General features: G+C 53.5%; 1 protein-coding gene across 46 annotated transcripts in view; it reads right to left on the reverse strand.

Moving 5' to 3' along the window:
* Phldb1 (pleckstrin homology like domain family B member 1) overlaps window positions 1–17,044 on the reverse strand; it is a 47,296-nt gene extending 30,252 nt beyond the window's left edge. For 27 of the 46 annotated variants that reach the window (XM_060372598.1, XM_021637936.2, XM_060372645.1 and 24 more), the window contains exons 1-5: window positions 14,744–16,146; window positions 10,199–10,313; window positions 9,276–9,399; window positions 8,198–8,368; window positions 160–285 (exon numbers count right to left, since the gene is read on the reverse strand). In XM_060372598.1, the coding sequence (XP_060228581.1) occupies window positions 160–285; window positions 8,198–8,368; window positions 9,276–9,399; window positions 10,199–10,313; window positions 14,744–14,754 (547 nt within the window). In that variant the 5' untranslated portion in view covers window positions 14,755–16,146. Of the gene's footprint in view, window positions 1–159; window positions 286–3,472; window positions 3,646–8,197; window positions 8,369–9,275; window positions 9,400–10,198; window positions 10,314–14,743; window positions 16,147–16,786; window positions 16,806–16,917 lie in introns of those variants that run through there. The other 19 variants (XM_060372728.1, XM_060372721.1, XM_060372713.1 and 16 more) reach the window with 7 other exon arrangements.
* Between the last annotated feature and the right edge of the window lie 3,091 nt (window positions 17,045–20,135).

The following is a 20,135-nucleotide window of genomic DNA, read 5'->3' on the forward strand; positions in this document are numbered from 1 at the left end:
CCTATGGCCCAGCATTCTCCATAACCCCATGGCAGGTGGCAGTGAGCCCAGACCGTCGGAATTGTCCTGCCCTAACACTTCAAGAGTGGCTGGAATGGGCAAGGACACATGTCCAAGGGGTGCCACTTACCCAACCACCTGCCCCAGCTGGATACTTACCAGAGCCGGGGTTGTAGGAGGGCCCAGGGGCCCGACCCCCTGCCGGAATCATACTCTTCATCCACTTGGCTTCAGCTGGGTGGTTAAAGCGCAGGAAGGTGGACTGACCCAGACACAACATGCAGCCTGCAGAGGAAGCAATCACTCAGGAATGGCAGGGCAGAAGCCACCCGAGCCACAAAACTACCACGCTTGCCCTCAGCTCCCAAGAGCCACCCCGCCTGGACTCAGTGTCCGTTCAATGAATATCTGACCTGCCTCTCTTTGCAATGGAGCCCTGAGCTGGGCCCAGCCCTGGGGAGGAAAGATCACTGGCAGGTCAGTTCCCCAAATCGGAGTCCTACTGTTAGCGCCTCACTAGCTATGAAATCTTCAGGTGATGACACTATACCTCCAAGCTAGTTCTCTCCCATGACACCTGCTACTGCTCTCCCGGAGTTAACAAGACTGTATATGCGGGCTGGAGAGACAACTCAGAGGTTAAGAGCACTAGCTCTTCTCCCAGAGGATCTGGGTTCAATTCCCAGCACCCACATGGCAGCTCACAACTGTCTGTAACTCCAGTTCCAGAGGATCTGACGCCCTCACACAGACATACATGCAGGCTAACACCAATGTACATAACATAAAAATTAACTAATTAATTAAAAGGATGGTGTCTGTGTAAATACTCCAGAGGTGGAAAAGGTTCTTCAGAAAAAAGTGAACTCTGAGCGCCTTTAATCCCAGCACTTGGGAGGCAGTTTGGTGAGTTTGAGGCCAGCCTGGTCTGCAAAGTGAGCCCAGGACAGCCCAGGCTACACAGAGAAATCCTGTCTCGAAAAGCCAGAAAGAGCGCTCGGGGGCTGGAAAGATGGCTAGTGGGTAAGCGCACTCGCTGTTCACGCGGGAGACTGGAGCTCAGATCCCAGCACTTACAAGGTGGCTCCAACTACAATTCCAAGGGCTGTGATGCCTTCCGACATGAGAGTGCAACAGGTGTGCATGTGGCATCCTTACCTCCAGACAAAACACTCATAAAGCAAATACTAAAAAAAAATACACATAAAACAAATAAATCAAAAAAAGGAAAAAAGAGATGAACACCCAGCATCAGTGTGTACCCGTGATTCATCAGACTGCCCCTTGGGTAAAAGTGTTGGTGTTAGAGGCAGCATCTCCCAGAGTCTCACACACACACAAACTCTGTGAGCTGTGGGGACAAGTGAAAGCCCGCAGATCGGTCAGGTGCCCGAGTGGGGCTCAGAATTCACAGTAATTCCTTCCAGTGGCAGGACTGCAGGAGGGCCACCACCCTCGCTGAGAAGCTAGGGAGCAAGCGCTTCTCTTTTGCAGACAAAGCGTCTCCTGGCTGTTTCTTGGTCTCCCGTAGAATCTCGCCAGTTCTCCGCCACCGGGCCCTCTTCAGCCAAACACATTCCCAGGCAAGAGACACAAGCCCAGTCCTGCCCAGGAAGTTTAAGTGCATAGAAGGAGGTGAGTATGTGGGAGCCAGAAAACGTAGCCAGGGGCTCGGGAGTGTGTACAGCAGCAGGTGTGCCCACAAGGCGCCTAAGCCTGGCTGGCAGAATTCCTCCTCCCGGCATGCCAGGTGTTCCAGGCTCCTGCACGAGATGCTCTCCTGCAAGAAGCCAGAGCCCTAGGGCTCTCTCTGCTACTTAGTCTTCCAATTTGTCCACACTCCCGGATGCAACCTCTTGGCTACCCAACCTGGTGCTGCTTGGTGCCCCATGCTCCATGCCAGTCTAAGCCAAGACTGGCAGGGAAATCTACATTCCAGGACGTTGAGGCAGTTCAGCCCAGGGAGGTTGCAAGGACAAGGGGCATCCCAGGCCAAGTGGGTACTTTGACAGGACCCCTACCGAGCTCAGAGACCTGATTCTGGGACCCTAGCTGACACTCTGAGAAGAGCCCCCAGAGCAGAAAACCATGGTGGACAGAGCCACCCACTATCTTGGCACATCCACAGGCCCTCCCAGGCAGACGGCTCCAACAGTTCTGAAGGCTGATGGGTAGTTGGGAGAACCACCTTCCCTGCCAAGCCACCAATCAGAGGAGCTAATCCCATAGTAATCATAACTGGGGTAAATACTAGTCACCCAAGCCATCCACCTAATTACAACCACAGCTGTTTGGGAGAAAGTCGGTCGACCCCTCCCCTTTCAGTCAAATATTTAACAAGTCTAATTGATGATGAATTGGAAGGGTCTAGACAGAGTCACTCCACTCTAGGGTGATATGGGGCGAGGGCTGTGGCTCACCACATAGTCTAAACTGGACAGCAGGCGGGGAGGTAGGGTGGACTCCATCCAAATAGTTCCAGAGCCACTGAGGAGGCTACGGGTATCTAGGGACCCCCTCCCTGGCACTTACAGGCTAGAGTCACTGTCCTGCCCTTCCCCCACAGGGGGTGTGGTCATGTTGCTCTGGGCTATAAATAGTGGTGCCAGGCACCGGCGCTGTATTAATAGAGTGGGCAGGAGGGCAGCAGAGCAGAGAGCAGACCAGCTCCGGCCCAAATTAACTTACTATTTGCACTCAGGGGCCCCAGGCATTGCTCCAACTCTGCCACCTACTGCCCCCAGAGACCCGGCCAGCCTGTCTACTCTAGGAAGCCCCCTCTCTGCTCACTCAGACCGCACACCCCCAGGACTAGCTATCTCCAGAACCCCAGGAAAGCCTGGCCATCCAGAGTCATAGTCCCCGCCTCGTCCTCCCCGCCTAGAAGGACTCAGGGTCCAGCTGTGTACAGGTGGGTGGAGGAGCTGAACATCTGGAGGGAAAACACTGGGCAGAGAAGAGGGTGGATCCTGTTTGTGAGAGATGCAGAAGGGAAACACCCCACGCAGACTCACACACACAGCCCCTCAGAAACCATACAGCAGGCTCACGGCCATATGGGCAGACATGCTGCACACTCAGAGCGACAGTCACTGCCCTGCTGGCCACACAAATAGAACGGACTGGCCAAAGGGGAGATGGGTGAGGGCAGACTGTGAGAAAGAACCTTGGCTCTTCTCATCAGAGATTCCGGGTCACAGCACAGGTTCCCTCAACCTAAGCAGGACCCCTCAACAGGCTCCGGAGGCGGGTCCCAAGAAGACTCCCCAGAGGTGGGGAAGATGGGGTCTGCGCGGCCACTCAATAACTCGGACCCCACTCAAGGACGTTTTGGGCACACAAACCATCAGATTCACAGGCTCGGGCTCCCACACAGGCGCGAGGATCCCATTTCTCTCATTGCGCCCACCCTTCCCAGGTCGCCCCTCCCAGCCGGAGCGTCTACGCCCGGTTGCCTGGGGCAGTGGCTGACCTGGCTGAGGACTCACCGCTGAACCCGGACCTCCGGACCGTTCGCTCCCCACTAGCCCGGTCCCCGCAGGTCGTCCGCCCGCCCTGGGCCTTTGAGGGGGCGGGCCGACCTCCCGCGCCGCCGGCTCCAGGCGCGGTGCGAGCAGCCAGGCAGCGAGCAGCCGCCAATGCCCGGGGAGGGGCGGGCCGGCCACCAGTGGCGGGGGAAGGGAGCCAGAGAGGGAGGGACAAAGGCGAGGAGGAGGGGAAGAGGAAGTGATGGAGGAGAGGAGTGTGGAGCTGGATGGAGAGGACGGGGTGGGAGGGAGGATGCCACCAGGCGGCGGGATGAAGAACCCGCGCTCCGGGCTGGAGGGCTAGTGGGGCAAGTAGGAGAGGTTCCCAGGGAGATGACGTTGGAAGGTGAGAGGTAAACAGAGGCCAGAAGATGGAGAGCCAGAGGTCGGAGTGATACCAGGTTCTGTCTCACGTAGAGCTCTCCAGAGTAGGAAGCTAATGCCTGAAGCCCATAGCTAGGGCCAGTGTCACCTTGGGGCAGTCACACCTTCTGGCCTGGTGGCCTTGGATTCCTATCCACTGAATGAAGAGAATCGCCTCAGAGACAGCAGAGGCCATTCTATGACTCCATATATGAGAGAGAAAAGAGTGGGAATGCAGCTGGGGTTACTAGGTTCAGCTATGACCCTCTGTCCAACACTGTGACAAGGTCACCCTGGGCTGGGAGCTCAGGCCAAGGCAGTGTTCTGTGCAATGCCAGCAACACCGATCTCAGCTCCTGTCACCACCCTATCTGCTTTTCCTTCTGGCCCCCACCCACCAGGGCTCACCCCCATTGACCCAGGCTGCCGCTCCTCCCGGGCCAGCCCCACAGGTCAGCCCTCCTTTCTCTTAGCCACAACTTCTAATTGTGGTCACTACAGCAAAGAGCTGTCGTCTATTAAGACCTTTTCTGGGGCTAGAAAGATGGCTCCATGGTTAAAAGCATTGGTTGCTTGCCCAGGGGATCCAGGTTCAATTCCCAGCACCCACAAGGACCTTTATGATTGTCTACAACTCCAGTTCCAGGGTATCCACCTTTCTCTTCCGGGCACTCTGTGGACACTAAACACACAGACATAATTGTAGGCACACATAAAATAAATAGTTTTGTTTTTTTTTGTTTGTTTTTAAATTTAAAGACCAATGCTGCCTGGAACCTCCAAGGTCAAGTAAACATTGTGAACCAGACTCGTATATATTGGCTGGGGGCCCTAAAATTGCTTTTAACCTAGGGACCTGGCTCTGGACACCAGACAAAACCACACACACTCTCAGACACAGTCTGTGCCCAGCCACCCAGGAAGAGTCAACTGTCATCTCCGATACACACCAACACTGCCTGGTCACACTGACACCACCCCAGCCAGACACACACTGATCCGGACAAGCCCCCACACTTTACATGCTCTATCACACACAATTATTGTCACATTTTCATGTCCCCAGCCTCCAGCCCCCTCTTACTTATGTACTTATTTGAGCAGAGCTAGCCTTTCAATCAGCCCCTGGAGGGACTTTGAAATAAAAAGCCAGCTTCCTTAGAGAAATAAGAAGTGAATTTTCTATTCTTGTTGAATAGGTCACTGCCTTACCCACTCACTGACCATACTATGTATATGCACATGCAAACACACACAGACACAAACACTCACATGCACACAGGAAACTTGTTTCCCTTCTGGAGAGAAAAAAAGGAAGAACCATATAGGGTCAAACATAAAACAAGGGGAGGCGTTAAAAAAAAAAAAAAACAGACTCCTCAGGAAGAGTGATTCACCAGTCTGGAAACTGTGATGGCCAGCTGGACAGACCCAGGCAGACAGGGAGGATACTGCCAGTGAGAAGCAGTGGGAGAGGCAGACACAAGGAAGCTGGGAGCTCCCAGCCTTCGCTCCTGCTCTCCTTCCCTTGAGTTTGCTAGTAAAGATCATTATCAGTCCTAACAGAGAAAGCTTGGAGGCTTCCTGCCCAGTTCACAAAAGGAATAACACAGCCAGAGGGGAAACACAGCCTGGTGTCCTGGATCACAGGGTGGCAGCTGGCACCCCAGGAATCCTGGCTGAACTGGGGCTCCTTCCCGCCAACGGGAGGGCTCCAGAAGTGAAGGACACTTAGATGGTGGCAGTGCATGGCAGGAGTTGATGGGGTCTATTGTCTAGACAGCCCAGGCCCTGAGCTCTGTGGCTCTCTGGAGTCTCTCTTCCGCAGTCCCCCTTCCAGATCTTTCATGTGGTTTGGTGCTGCGGTCTCAGGGTGGAGCAGCCTAGACCCCAGACTGAGATGCAGCCGCCCCATTTCCTTGGTCCCTCTCCCAGCTCCTCCCTTTGCTCTGTAGAGAAGAGGGCAGCATGGGATGTGCCAAGATGCCTGGGTACAGGGGTGGCTCCCTCGCATGTTCATTTCTCTAGGCTAAAGGTTGGCATCTGTTTTCTGGCTTCCTCTCCCTCCTCTGGCCCAAGCCTAATTCTGGCTAGAAGAGCCTGTCACTGCCATTTCTGCTTGCCATGAAGCGTGTCATTCCAAGTTGCCTATGGCTGGGCATAGTGCCCAGACTGATGCTTCTGAGGCCTGGCCCAGCCAAAGGAGGCTCCTTGTTATTCCCAAGATATCCCTTTACCTCCCAAAGAGGATCCCTGATACAAGGCCAGAGCAGACAATAAGACAGGAAAAAGATATGTGTGTGTGTGTGTGTGTGTGTGTATCTGTGTGTGTGCGCGCACACGCATGCTCGCTAGTGCACACACACACACACACACATGCTAAACCTAGGGCCTTATGTTGCTAGATGAATGCTTCACCACTGATCTACATTTCCAGCCTTATGTGATTCTCTTGATTACATGACATGCCACGGAGTTCTCATGCACACACAGAAATAATGCCATCAGTTCTGAGTTCACCCACCACCCATTTGAAGATACTCATCTATAAACACAAGGAAAGACACAAATAAACAACGAAACATACAAGCCCAGAGACACAAACATATCCAGAGACACATAAACACAGTCCAGATAGCCAGACACACAGAGACAGCAACGCACCCCTGCACCACCCAGTATCCAAGGAAACGCACTCCCAAGAATGTCCGGACTGGGGCCAGGCAGGGCTGGGCTTGGTGCCTTGCTCCGGAGATGGGACAAGGAAACTCTCAACTCCTGGAACCCAAGGGAGGGGGAGGGCTAGGAAGAACACCCATTCCTTTGTGCCTCCGCCTACCCTGCCAAGCTTCTGAAACAGGCGAGCCCAGACAAGAAGGCTGGGTTGGGGGTGGCAAAGGCAGTTTAGGGTCAGAAGAATGTAGGAGGGCACACACTTGGCAAGACGAGCTTCTGGATCTGCAAAGGGGTCACTAGGGCCACAGGAAATGTTTAAGTATTCTGTCGTGGCCTCAGACCCTCCCTCTTCTCAAGAGCTAAATGATGCCCTAGGAAGATGGAACACGGCACTGATGCTTCTACACCATTCACTCTCCATAGAGGGCAAGAATGCGCTTACTAGAGGAAATGATTGGGGGAATGAGGTAGGGGCTGGGAGGTCTTTGAACTTGCCCAGTCGATTCCTTTGCTGCTCTGCGTCTCACTGAATCCCAGAGCAGATGCTCTCTCTGACAGGGACCAGACAGCATCACAGCCAAAGCCCTGGCTTGTAGGGACTCTTCTCAGAGACCCAGAAGAAGGCAAGCCTTCCCTCAGCTGCTGCAGGACCCACCTCCCTGAAACATGTTACCCCTGCTCTGCCACACCCGGAGAGCAGAAGGGGGGAGGGGACCTGGTTAACTCCTATCCCAGACATGAAAGAAGTGGCACTTAAGACTCCTAGGGAGTTTGAGAGATGGCGGGGTAAGTGGATTTCCCATGCAAAGAGGCTTCTACCTAATGGGCGTCTCATCAGAGCCAGGCTCAGCTCAAAGCTTCCGTCCTTATATGAGCCTGACTCACAGAGATGCCTCTGCCTCTGCCTCTGGGGAGCTGTGATTAAAGGTATGTGCCAGGTGTGCCTGGCCAGCTCTTCTTTCCTCAATCCCTTAATACAAAGACCCACAAATGAACTAATGATGCTTCATGCCTGTTTCCAAGGTGACTACATCTGGCCTATTCAAAGTACCACCTAGCCAGCCCTTCCCTTCCTGGTAACCATGGTAATTAGGGGCCTTTGAACGCCAGGGCTTCCCTAACCCAACAGAGCAGCCTGGCCCCTTAGGAGACAGAGGGGTAGCTACATCCGTGACCCTAAGCTCCAGGAGCAGGCATGTCCTCGAATTCTGCCCTTGTCCCATCCCCTCAGAGGATTTCCTCATCTAAGGCAACTCAAAACAACTCCCTCCTGACATCATAAAACATCTCTGACCCTTTCTCAGTGCTGTTCCACCTTCTCTCCCCTTATGACCACCAAAAGCCACACTATACCCAGGACCCTCTGACAACAGGAACTAAAAGCTCTTCTCTCCATGTGGTGTATGGGGAAAAAAAAGAGATCTTGGAAAATTTGGATGCTGGGAGTGAGGGTGGAGGAGAGATTTTTAAGATGTTCTGACATCAACACTGAACCTGACTACAGCCAATCACTCGGTTGACACGGGGACCACCACAGCAGGCTTCCCCCACACCTAACATGCACAAGCTATGAAACAGAGAACACCAATGCCCTCCCTCCCCTGCATAGGTGTGGAGGTATCCAACCTTACCCTGAGTGAGCCGGGTAGGCTGCCGAACAGGGAGCCCATCAATAGTGCAGGCATTGCCACAAGGGTAGAGGGTGAGGGTGCCCCTCAGGTTCTCGATGTAACAGTGCTCTGGAGCCAGGCCTGGGCCCTGTAGTGAGATGTCCCTGGCTGCGGAACCAATCACTGTCCTCCCTGGAGACAGGAGACAAACTGAGTCAGAACGGCTGCTATCTGGGCTAAGAAGGCGAGGAGATGGCAAGGGGCCACTGTGGGAGTCTATTTCTATCTTCTGCTTAAGTTGATACTCTGCCCAGTTCTAGCTACCCCTCGTAGGTCCTCGCTGGAGCCAATAAGTGGTGTAAAAAAAAAAAAAATCAACACTCTTTGTCTGGGTGGGATCCAGAGAAAGGCCTCATAACTCAGACACCTTGACAGCAGAGAGGGGGACCTCTACCTGCTCCCCGAACTGAACTGCCTTCCTGTGCTTCCTCCTTTCTCTCCTCCTTGCTCCCCCCATCTTCTTAGAAATGCCCCCATTTCTCTTTAGTCCTTCTGTTCCCAGCAACCTACCCCCTCCCTTTGTCTCTCCTATCCTCTCTCTCTCTCTCTCTCCAGTACAGCCTCCCCTCTCCATCCCTCCCTGGTAGAGCCCCTGAGACTGGCATTTGGAGAATGTGGGGAATGCAGTATCACCCAGGCAACAGGTGCAGCCAGGAAGGGAGAAGGGCAGGCAAAAGTCATGCCAGGGCCTCCTGTTAGGATATGTGCCCATCTTTTCACGTTCCACACAGTTCAGTCTCCTAGGCCAGGCATCACCCTGGAGCAAGGGTGGGTTTGGGGCTCACTGTTGATCCCCGTGGACTGCTAAGAGAACCCTGCTTTCTTCTTTCCCCCCTCCTCTCTTCCTCAATTCTAAGCTGATCTTTAAACCCAGCCATAGTACCCGTTTATCTGCCAAAGAAGGCAGGCAGGCAGGGGAGGCAGAGACAAGGCAAGCATTGCTTTTACAAGGCAGAAGCCCCTGCCCCCAGTCTCCAGGGCAGGGATGCATGCAGTGACGAAGAGGGCAGGTGCCACGTCCAGCCAGAACTTAGTTTACCTTCTTCCAACGGCAGGAGCGTGATTGCTGTGCTGAGTCTCCCGCTGCCCAAGCTCACCAGGTGAGGTTTGTCTGTCTGCACTTTCAGTCCTTTTCCTGTCTCAATCAGATCCAACGGACCTTTCTGCAGGTAATGTGGGCGGGAGGTAAGAGCAAAGACTCCAGGCCAGCACCCTACTCCCAGTCACACCAACACTCCCTGCGGCCCTCGGCCCTCTCCAAGAGGCTCTGAGGTGTCTGGGAGGCTTAGCACAAAAATCTCATGCAGAGCATTACTGCACTCAATTCTAATTACATCTGAATCTGGGCCTCTAGCTTGGATTTATCCCAAGGCTAGGTTCAACTGTCCCTTTTGTTTATTAAAATAAAAACAAGGCGTGGGGGGGGCGCAGTAGAGGAGGGCCAGTCTAGCTCCTGGCAGTCTACCCACATGGCTGTGGCTGGCTCCTGCTAAGCTGAACCACAAGGGAGGGTGGAGGCATGAACCAGGAGAGGATCCATAAACCGATTTCAGACTTTCACAGAGTTGATTGGCTGAACCAATTATCTGGTTCAGATCAAGACTGAACTTGTAATAGGCTTTCACCTAGGGATGGGCAACTGGCAAAATACTGCTACTCTCATCCTTGGACTTGGACAGCTGATGGGCAAAAGAGCTGAACCCAAGGTTGGAGAAATGCCTCAGTGGTGTAAGGGAAGGTTCTGCTCTTGCAGAGGACCCAAGTTCAATTCCCAGCACCCACATCAGAAGGCTCCAGTCCCTCTAACTCCAGCCCCAGCGTTATCGGACTAATCCGACCTCCTTGGGTACTTGCACTTCACACAAATGTACCCCTACACACAAACATAATTTAAAATAAAAATAAAACTTTAAAGCGAGCCTCACCAGGAACCCTCTTACCTTATGGTCTGGCCCCACTCACCTGCACCACAGCTGGGGTCTTGCACCCAGGGCCTAGCTGGCTCCTGTTGAGAGTGTCCATGGTTCTATGGCTCCAGAGCTCCTGGGAACGCGATGAAAGCAGGTAAGTGGGAAGGCTGGGGACAGAGGAGAGAAGCAGCTTCTGAGGCAGGGTTCTCTGGGCAAAGCCAGGACCAGTCTCAATGATCTCCAATAAGCATGTGATGAAGGGAAGGTGGGGAAAAAAGCTAAGGAGCTTGGGGGGGGGGGAGCAGAGGTGACAAGTCTCTGCCTCCCCTTAGCTTCCAGCTACAGCGCAGACACTACACCACACCAGTCTTAACCCTCGTCACCACACGTACAAAGAGCCCCATTTCGTGCCCATGGATTCTGTACTTTCTTGTTCTATACTGCCCAGGTCCCAGGACTTAGCAGCATCAGATGTCTGTCTCCCTTCCCCCTACCCCCTGCCCCACTTCTAGCCACCTGGAGCCTTAAACAGAGTAGGCAGATCCTACCAAGAGAAGAACAAGTCCAAGGAAAACTCTCTAAGTACACTGATAGCCAGGGGTCAGTCAGGTGGGTGCAGGCCTGATGTAATTGTAACCCCTCCCCCAACCTTTCCTTTTCCTCTTCTCCCTTTGTCTCCTTTCCCAAGGGTCTCAGTAGGATGTTTTCATAAAGGAGGCGAAGCGGGAAAACCCAGCCATTCCTGTCCTGTCTGTATGCCTCAGCTCCTGCACTTTTTCTTTCCTTGAAAGCTACCTCACCTAATATAAGCAGCTTTAGAACCTCGGTACCACAGACTACAGGACTCTGGGGCTCTTCGCTGGTTGGCATTGGAAGAACTAGAAGTAGACTCCAGAGCTCAAACTTGAATCTCCTGCCTATCTATTATACCTCAGTAAGTCTGTTAGGTACATTTGTTTCTTTTTTTTTTTTTTTTTTTTTTTGAGACAGGGTTTCTCTGTGTAGCCCTGGCTGTCCTGGACTTTGTAGACCAGGCTGGCCTCGAACTCACAGAGATCCACCTGCCTCTGCCTCCCCGAGTGCTGGGATCACAGGCGTGCGCCACCACGCCTGGCTTGTTAGGTACATTTTTAAAGTGTTTGAGGACCAAGCAGGACACTAGGTCACACCCTGTGAGGTACGAGGCACTCTGGAAATGACAGCTATTACAAGCTGTGCAGCCTTGAAGTGAAAGGTTCACCACCCCTCATTCCCAGGCTTGAGTTTTTGGTGTCTGATCTTCGTGTGTGAAATCATCGTGTTGCGAAATCATCGGGGTCTCTTCCCACTTTCTCTCCCAGCTATCAGGCGACTTCAAAGGAAGTAGAGGTGGGAGGCCACATTCCAAGGGCTGTCAACTCCTGGATCTCTGAGGCCCTTGGCCACAGAGTTCTTAAATGTACCCTTCTTTCTGGCCTGGCCTTCATGATTCGTTACCATTTCCACTCATGTTGGCAGAAAAAAGGCAGGAACAGTGCCTGGGACCCACCCCAGGACCATCTGAGGAGTGGGAGGACTGAGACCACTGACGAGCACCAGGCCCCACACTGGCCCCAAACTGGCCCCTCTCCAGAAGCACTGACCACAGGAAAGTTTCTAGAGACAGAGCTTTATTTATCTTTATGTGCACTGGTGTTTTGCTTGCATGGTCTGTGAGGCTACCAGATCCCCTGGATCTGGACCCACAGACAGTTGTGAGCTGCCATGTGGGTGCTGGGAATTGAAACCCGGTCTCTTAACCACTGAGCCATCTCTCCAGCCCCAAGATCTTTCTTATGCACTGGGAAATTTCTCAGCTTTTTTTTTTTTTCAGGGAGGAGAGAAAAGGAGTGGGTTGAAAATGGGGAATTATGTAAAAAGAGTGGGGAAGAAACAAAAAACAAAAACAAAAATGGCAGAGGAAAATACTGTTCTTTGGTAGGAAGACTTCTACACTGGCATGAAAGACCTCAAAATTTACCCTGGCTGGTTATAAAGTGGAAACTGAAGGCTGGTTGGAATGGTATATGCTTTTAATCCCAGAATGCAGGAGACAGAAGCAAGTGGATCTGTATGAGTTCAATTCCAGCTTTGTCTACATAGCAAATTCCAGGCCAACTGAAGCTTCATTTCAGGGAGATCTTGTCAGAGACAAAGAGAGACAGAGACTTTGAAGTTATTTCTAAACCTCTAGATACACCTTAGGTGTTCTAACATCATGCCCTCTTTTATGTAGTGCTGGGGTTGGAATCCAGGGTTTGGTTTTGTTGTTTTTGTTTTTCTCTGTGAAGCCTCGGTTGTCCTGGAACTCACTCTGTAGACCAGGCTGGCCTCAAATTCAGAGATCCACCTGCCTGTGCCTCCAGAGTGCTGGGATTAAAGGCGTGAGCCACCACTTGCCAAACATTCTATCAAATGAGCTACAACCCCAAGACCCTGGAGTGGTTTGTTGTTTGTTTGTTGAGACAGGGTCTTAGACTGTGGCTAATGCTGACCTAGAATTTACTATGCGGCCCAGGCTGTTCTAGAACTCCTGTTTTTCCCCCCCTCAATTGCTGGTTGTACAGCAGCAATTGAGGTAAGCCAGGTAAATCAGGTAAGCCACCATGTCTGGATGGGACAAGTCATTAAACTTTTCTCCTTGCGAAGTTAATCTTCTATTTAAACAATAATAATAAATAATTAAAGAAAAATTAGATGACTCAGGGAGGCAGAGGCAGGCAGATAGATGTGAGTTCAAGGCCAGCCTGGTCTACAAAGCAAGTCCAGGACAGCCAAGGCTACACAGAGAAACCCTGTCTTGAAAAACCAAAGGGGCGGGGGGGAGGAGAGAACAGCCAGAAAGGGCTTGTCTGGAACAGTGCTTGCTTGGGGCTAGGAGTAGACTGTGAATAAGCAACAGAGGAGTAACAGAGATGTTCTTTTGGGGGGAGTTCATGTGTGAACATGTGTGTCTAGGACACGTGTGCAGTGGCCAGAGGTAGATGTCAGATGTCTGCTTTCTCTCTCTCTCAGTTCTTCCCTTGAGTCAGGGTATCTCACTGAATCTGAACTAGGCTGGTGGCTGTCAAAACCCAGCAATCCTCCTGCCTCTTTCCCACCCCCAGCTTGGACACTGGGTGCTGGAGATTTGAACTCAGGTCCTCACACTTGAGCAGCAACCATTTTTACTGGCCTTAAGCCATCTTCCCAGCCTGCAACAGGAATGTTCCTAAATTAAGCGTCAATGATGGTTGCATAGCTTCTGTAAATATGCTAAAAATAATTGAATACTTAATTTGCGTTGATTTTATGTTATATAAATTAATCCTCAAGAAAGCTGAGAAGAGAGAGGTTGGGAGCTTGAGAAATCTCTCTTCAGTTAAGAGAACTTGTTGCTCTTCCAAAAGACTAGAATTCTGTTCCCAGTATCCACATGGTGCCTCACAATCATTTATAACTCCTGTTCTAGGGATCCCTCACCCTCTTCTGGCCTCCATGGGTTCCAGACACACACCTGGCGCACAGACATACATGCAAGCAAGACACTATACACACAAACATTTAATTAAAAAAAAAAAAAAAGGTTATCTGAAGATCCAGGCAATTTACTACAGCACACTCCATGAACTACAAGGCGATCTGAAAATGGCAGCTATGATTAGCTGAGGAAGGTGTTTAGGTTTGGGCCTCAGTTTCCTCTTCTGCCACCCTGGAGTATTTGTCACTGTCACCTGTAAAGCACCTTAACTTATTTACACTGAATACACTCAGGTGGAGATAAGGATTGTAAAGGAACTAGGTTAGTGAGGAAATAACAGTGACTCAAGGAGAGTCGAGACGGGGACTAAGGAGGTGAAATGAGAGGGAGAGATAAGGAGAGAGGTGTAGAGAGGAGATAAGAAACCGCGCAGCAATTGGAAAGTGCGAGGCTGTGGCCTCAGCACAGAAACCTAACCCACGGCAGAGGAAAGACACTAGGCCAGCACGACTCTGGCTCTGGCGCTGTTTCGACAGAGGGATCTCACCATGGCCCAGGTGCCCTCTTTTCTGACCCCAATCCCATGTCCCGTGGAGAAGCAATGCTGTCCCCTGACGCCCTCCACTGGCTGGCTTGCGCTGCTATCTACAGCTAGGGCTGTAATTACCCACTCTATGAGGCATTTCTGGGGACCTCAACTGTGCCCAGATGCCATCCCCTCCCCAGAAGGCCCTTGCGGTTTGGCTCCTACCGCTGAGGAGCCAGCCTGGCTCTCTGCAACGCTTCTGCATCCATATGCAGACGCCCAAGCACCTCCTAGTCAGCTAGGTGGCAGGAGCCAGGCTCTGTGACTATTATCAATTTAGGGAACGATGCCCTAGTATAGGGGCTGGGCACTCCCTCAGGTAACCCTAGCTCCAACCCCCATGCGCCAACAGCTGACAACACCAGCACCTGTCCCCAAGCCTCAGCACCTAAATAAAGGTAAAGGGAGTCCTGGGGAGAGGCAAGAGCTCTGGCCCCAACAAACACCGAAGGAAGTCCCTGAGCTCCCAAGGGGCCCAAGATGAAGGTTCCAAAGCCAGCCTTTAGAGGGAAAGGCCAGGTCCCGCTCCTCACCTGGGTCCCATGGGGCCAGCCGGCAGATCGCGAGGGGCAACGCATGGCTATAGGTCAAGGCCTTTCCTCTGCCCTACTCACATCCGCCTTCGAGGAAGGGCCACCGGCAGAGGAAGAAGTCAGGACGGGAAGGAAACTGAGGCTGGGCTTGGGCAAGTTGCCCAGGAGAAGCAAGGAGAGTGTCCAGGGACTGGCGAGGCGTGTAGAGAAGAAATTAGAAATAATAATGATAAATAGGCAGGGAGAAAAAGGGGGTCTGTGGAAGGGGAAGAGGCGCAGGGATACAGAGCGTGAAATCAGAAGCCCAGAGAGCAGGAAAAACCGAAAGCTGGCGAGGAGAGCCGGGTGTGGTGGTGCTCGCCTGTAAAACTCCGGATGTGGCGACAGGAATATCAGGCATTCAAGGCCAGCCTCGGTTACATGAGACCTAGTCTCAAAAAATAACAGCAGTGCCGGAGGAGAGAGACACTGAGCTCAGAGGGTACGGGGGGGGGGGGGATGCCTGGCGACCCCCAGAAGCGTGGCAGTGTGTGTGTGTTAGAGAGACTTAGAATACAGGCCCCAAGCAGAAGCGGCAGAAGAGCCAGGCGCTTCAGAGCACCTTGGAGGGGGAGATCATGGGGCAGGTGGGAAAAAGGCTCCTCAAAAGCAGGAGGAAAGAGACATGGACAGCTGGAGGGGGGAGAGAGCAGAGGAGGGAGAGAGTTGGGAAGAAAGAGTAGTCGGGGGTGGAGGGGTCTTGGGGAGCAACGCTGGAAAGATGCACTTCTCTGAAACCCGCGGGCTTCGTGGATCTCCGCACACGAGGGGCCTGGCCCTCCCCGGGTCACCGGGTGGGACAAGGCTTCAGTGTTGGGCCTCCGGCTGCGGCGGCCCCGCCCGCCGGGCCCTGGGACAAGCGGCCTTTCTTCTACAAGGCCCGGAGAAGAAGTCGCTTGTTTGCACGGCAGGAAAAGGGGGCGGCCTTGCAGCTGCAGGAAGGGGGCCGGCGCGTGGAGGGAGGTGCGTGTATGTATGCCTGCGAGCGAAGCCGCCTCCCTCCCGGGGCGACGCTTTTCCGAACAGCGCGTGGAATCCGTGGCGCGAAGCGTCCTAAGTGTGCGCCCAAGTCGACGCGAGTGTGAAGGATTCGTGCGTGCACCGGTGGTGGACACCGGGCTGTCGGTGTGACGTGTCTTGCGGGTGGGGGGGGGTGAGGCGTGGGATGCTAAGCGTGGGAGCTGCGTGGATGCTCATGCTAGCGGCGGGTCCTGTTGGTGTGACCGGCGTGGCTGGCGTGAGCACGAAGTGCGATGAGTCAGTCTCCCGGACCGCTGAGCTAACGGGCCCAGAATGCAGCCCCACCCCGGCTCACGGGGTCCCCCGTCGGGCCGTGCGGTCGCGGGCCAGGTCCCCGCTGCGCCGGCCTGGGCGGAAGCGTCCGCGGCGCCGGGGCAACCCCCGCGCCCCGCTGCCCCACCCAGCCGCCTGCCCCGGCCGGCGCTTCCCCATCCCGGGGGAGCCGGATGACCGGGCCCGGCCTCTGTGGGGGAACTCCGCGCTGTGTTTGGATCCAGACTGCGGAGGCGGAGCGACAGGCTAAGGATCAGACATCCCAGGTCGCCCTGGGAGGCTCCCGGGACCCTCCAAGACACGGGGTCCTCGAGGAGGCGTGCCCAGGAGACCCTAGATGTGGAGACCTCAGATCCCTCCCGACTCCCACGCCTCAGGGCTGGATCTCTGAGTTCGTCCAGGCAGCTGGACCTGGGTCAAGAGCTGAGACGCCTAGGGGATCCCCCTTCCTGTGGTCCTGCTGGGGTGGAGAGGGGCCCTGAGGGATGCTGGAGACAAGGACACGAGCGCGTACCCCACCCGAGACTGCGAGCGGGGGATTCCGTCCGTGGGGCGCCCACGGGAGAGCGGAGTTCCCTCAGGGCTTGGGGGGGGTCCCTCCGCAGGGAACCAGGGCCCCCCCTGGCGGTGGCGCTGGCAACGACTCCGGAGGGCAAGAGCAAACAGTTCACCAAGAGGGACCCACAAAGCCCCTCCCGCCAACGCACTCACCTGGCGTGGCACCTTTCTACCCAGCTCTCCGGGCTAGACCGACCTGGTCTGGGCCTAAGGACTTTCTCTTCTGCAGACCCAGCCATACGGCGAGTGGAACCCCAAGGGCACAGCGGGAGAGGCACGCTTACCTCGTGGAAAGTTGGGGGACACCGGTCCCTTTGCCCAGCCGGGCCGCGGCGGCCTCAGGCTGGCGAGGACACTGTTGCTTTTCCACCGGAGCCAGCTGAGTAGGAGGAGAGGGAGCCTGGCCCGCCCCCCTCCCCGAGTCTCCGCCCTCATCCCCGTCCTGTCCTCCTGGCCAGCTAGAGAAGACGCCCTTGTGGTGCTGGAGCCCGAGGCCCCCACCCAGCCTTTCCCACAGCAGCACCTCCCCCGCCTGCACAGCGCCCGCTTTGTTCATCTGTACAGCTGGGCTTTCCACCACGGCCACCGGCCACCACCCTGCATACTCGCTCCTCCCGCCCTCCTCTTTCGACCCTCCTAGACCACCCTCCACCCTGGGCCTCGAAGCTCGTCTTGATCTACTCCCTCCTACTCAAGATGTTTAAATCTTCCACAGACTCCCAATGAGCCCGACCACGGGTTCTCAACTTTTCTACTGAGGGGAACCAGGTCCTTCCGCTGTCGGCCCTTCCACTTTCTTATTCCAAGCGCTCTATGATAGAGCGCTATAGACAGAATTAATGACTGCACACAAGGTTTCAGAAATTAACAGGAAGGCCTGTTAAAAAGTGTAGTGCAAGCTGGACAGGAGTGGCGAACGCCTTTAATCCCAGCTCTCGGGAGGCAGAGGCAGGCGGATCTCTGAGCTCGAGGCTAGCCTGGTCTATGGTGAGTTCCAGGACAGCCAAGACTACACAGAGAGACCCTGTCTCGAAAAACAAAAACAAAAAGTGTGGTGCAAACTACAAGACCCAGGAGGCCTGAATGGAGACGCCCTCTTGCCTCCACAGATTCACCCCCATCACAGACTTGCTGGGTTACAGGCAGAACGGGAGGCAGGGTAGAAAGACACCAGGCTGGCTGAAGGGTGACAGTTAGTGAGGAAGAAAAGAGGGGAGCCGTCTATAAACCGAGCCTGGTGAAGTCAACCCCCACCCCGAAATCCAAGCTGACGGTGGAGCCTACCTTGCAAAGCCTGCTTTTGCCCCAGGAGACCGCTGGGAGGCCCAGTGGGAGCTGATTTGGGAGACTGAGCCTCTTTAATCCGTACTAGAGGATTGGCAGACACGCTTCCTCAGTGAAGGAAGGAACAGGAAGCCCCCAAGACTGGCCTAAATTCCAGATGGGATGGGTTGGGAAAAAAATTTTAAAACGAAAATAGTCCTCTTTGGAATGGACAAGCCCTGTTCTGATCCAGTGGCTTTTGTTTTGTGCCTTCTTTCTCTGACCCAGGAATGGCAGAAGACTGAACTGCAGGAATTTGGTCACTCATTGACAGGACTAGAATTAGTAGCGGGCACCCACACTTAAACCAGAGACAGCCAAGCAGTGGACAAGAGGGAGGAGGAGAAAAAGTCCCCCTCGCCACCTACTCCAGCCAACAGAAGCGAGACATAAACTGTGGGCACCAGGAAGTCCCAAGATTTATGCAGGAAATCTCTTTCTACCTCTCTTCGTATTATTTGAGGCTCATGGAAAAGATTCAACTCTGGCCAACTATCCTGAGGCACAAATCACAAGAATAACTTTCAGGCTATTCTAGTGCGTTTTTTGAGGAAAAAAGAGAAAAACGAAACACAATTATCTTGTTCCATATGTGAAGACCTAGCATTTGAGGAGGGGGCTCAGACTGGGATGTGTTGAACTCTTCAGTCTTTTTAGTAGACTTCAGCTGCTATTTACTGATCAGAAGGGCTGTCAAGCAATAATTAAACCTGCCGGAGGCAGATGCTGCTGAAGCAGGGGGTTAAAACGCACCCAATCTTTCTCAGTGTCCTTCCAATGCACAACCAGCTGACCCTGTGATCGGGGCCCTATGAAATTTGTCCTATCTCTTGCTGTGTCCAGCCTCTATATTCCCACAGTTAGAACACTCAGGGGACTAAAGACCTCCCGCCCCCGCCCCTCCACCCTCCTCCCACTCCACATCTGGAGCCCATCAAAAAGCTCAGTGCTCTCTCTGAGTTATGCAAGAGGTCGAGCAGCTGGCTGGGAGCTCAGAAAAGGGGGAGGGAGAGAAGAAAGTAGAAAACAACTTTCCAAGCCTGCTTCAGACTTTCCGAAATGGAAGCAAGGGGAGAGGGCAAGGGCTGAATGTGGAAGGAAGGGTGAGTTCTTCAAAGCCTTCTGCACTCGGCTGTGGCTGTCAAGATTGGGTTTCCACACCCTTCTTGTCTTTGCCCTGGCACATTTCCCATTCTGTTCCTCTTCTCAAACTGTGCTGCTCCCTCTGGCCCCAGAAGAGGGCGAATGTTACCCATTTGGCCAGCAGCCTCTGTAGTCTACTCCCTCTCCCAGAAAGCTACCCCTCTTGTGTAATAGTTTCCTCAAGATTGAAATTCTTTCCTGTAGGGAAGCTCCTTAAGAAGGAAGATAAACAACTCAAAAAACGGCTTAGGCTTCAGGAAGTCCCTGAAACTGACCAGATTCTCTAGGTCCCTTCCTGTCAGAGTAAGCATAAGCGATAAAAGCCAAGAGTGCTTCTCAGGCTCGGAACAGCTGCCTGGAAGAGGTTTAGAGCAACTGAGTCTCTTGGAAAGGCCAGTCTCTACCCTGTTGAGTAGCCTGCAGGCTGTGCAGTGTGCCCCAGGTTCCCAGCTTGTGTGAGCTGGCACTCATGGGGTAGGGGCTTGTGAGACAGCTGTCTTTGAGTCATTTCTGCTCCTGTAAAGAAACTCATCATCAATATTCTTATAAATAACTCCAATAAAAGTCACTGGTTCACCCTGTTGGACTTTGGTGGTATCTGTACTTGGCTCTATCTTGGGTTCTCTTTCTGGGGTGAGTGAACCTGTGTGTTGTGTCTCCCTAGGAAAAGTTTTGTCATACAACACCTCTGTGACCCCTTTGGTCACTCAGTGATGCCAGGTACCTCCTCACTGCATCCACTTTGGAGGAAATAGTCCACAAACTTTACCTTAACAGTGGTAAAGCTGTCTCTGACATGAACTCAATGGCTGGCTCTTTGACTTCTCCCTTCCCCCAGGGAGGAGCAGCCTTGCTAGGCCACAGAGGAGGACATTGCAGCCAGTCTTGAAGAGACCTGATAAGCTAGGATCAGATGGAAGGGGAGGAAGACCTCCCCCATCAGTGGACTTAGAGAGGGGCAGGGAGGAGATAAGGGAAGAAGGGTGGGATTGGAAAGGAATGAGGGAGGGGGCTACAGCTGGGATACAAAGTAAAT

The sequence above is a fragment of the Meriones unguiculatus genome, chromosome 1 (assembly GCF_030254825.1).
Source record: "Meriones unguiculatus strain TT.TT164.6M chromosome 1, Bangor_MerUng_6.1, whole genome shotgun sequence".
Classification (NCBI taxonomy): Eukaryota; Metazoa; Chordata; class Mammalia; order Rodentia; family Muridae; genus Meriones; species Meriones unguiculatus.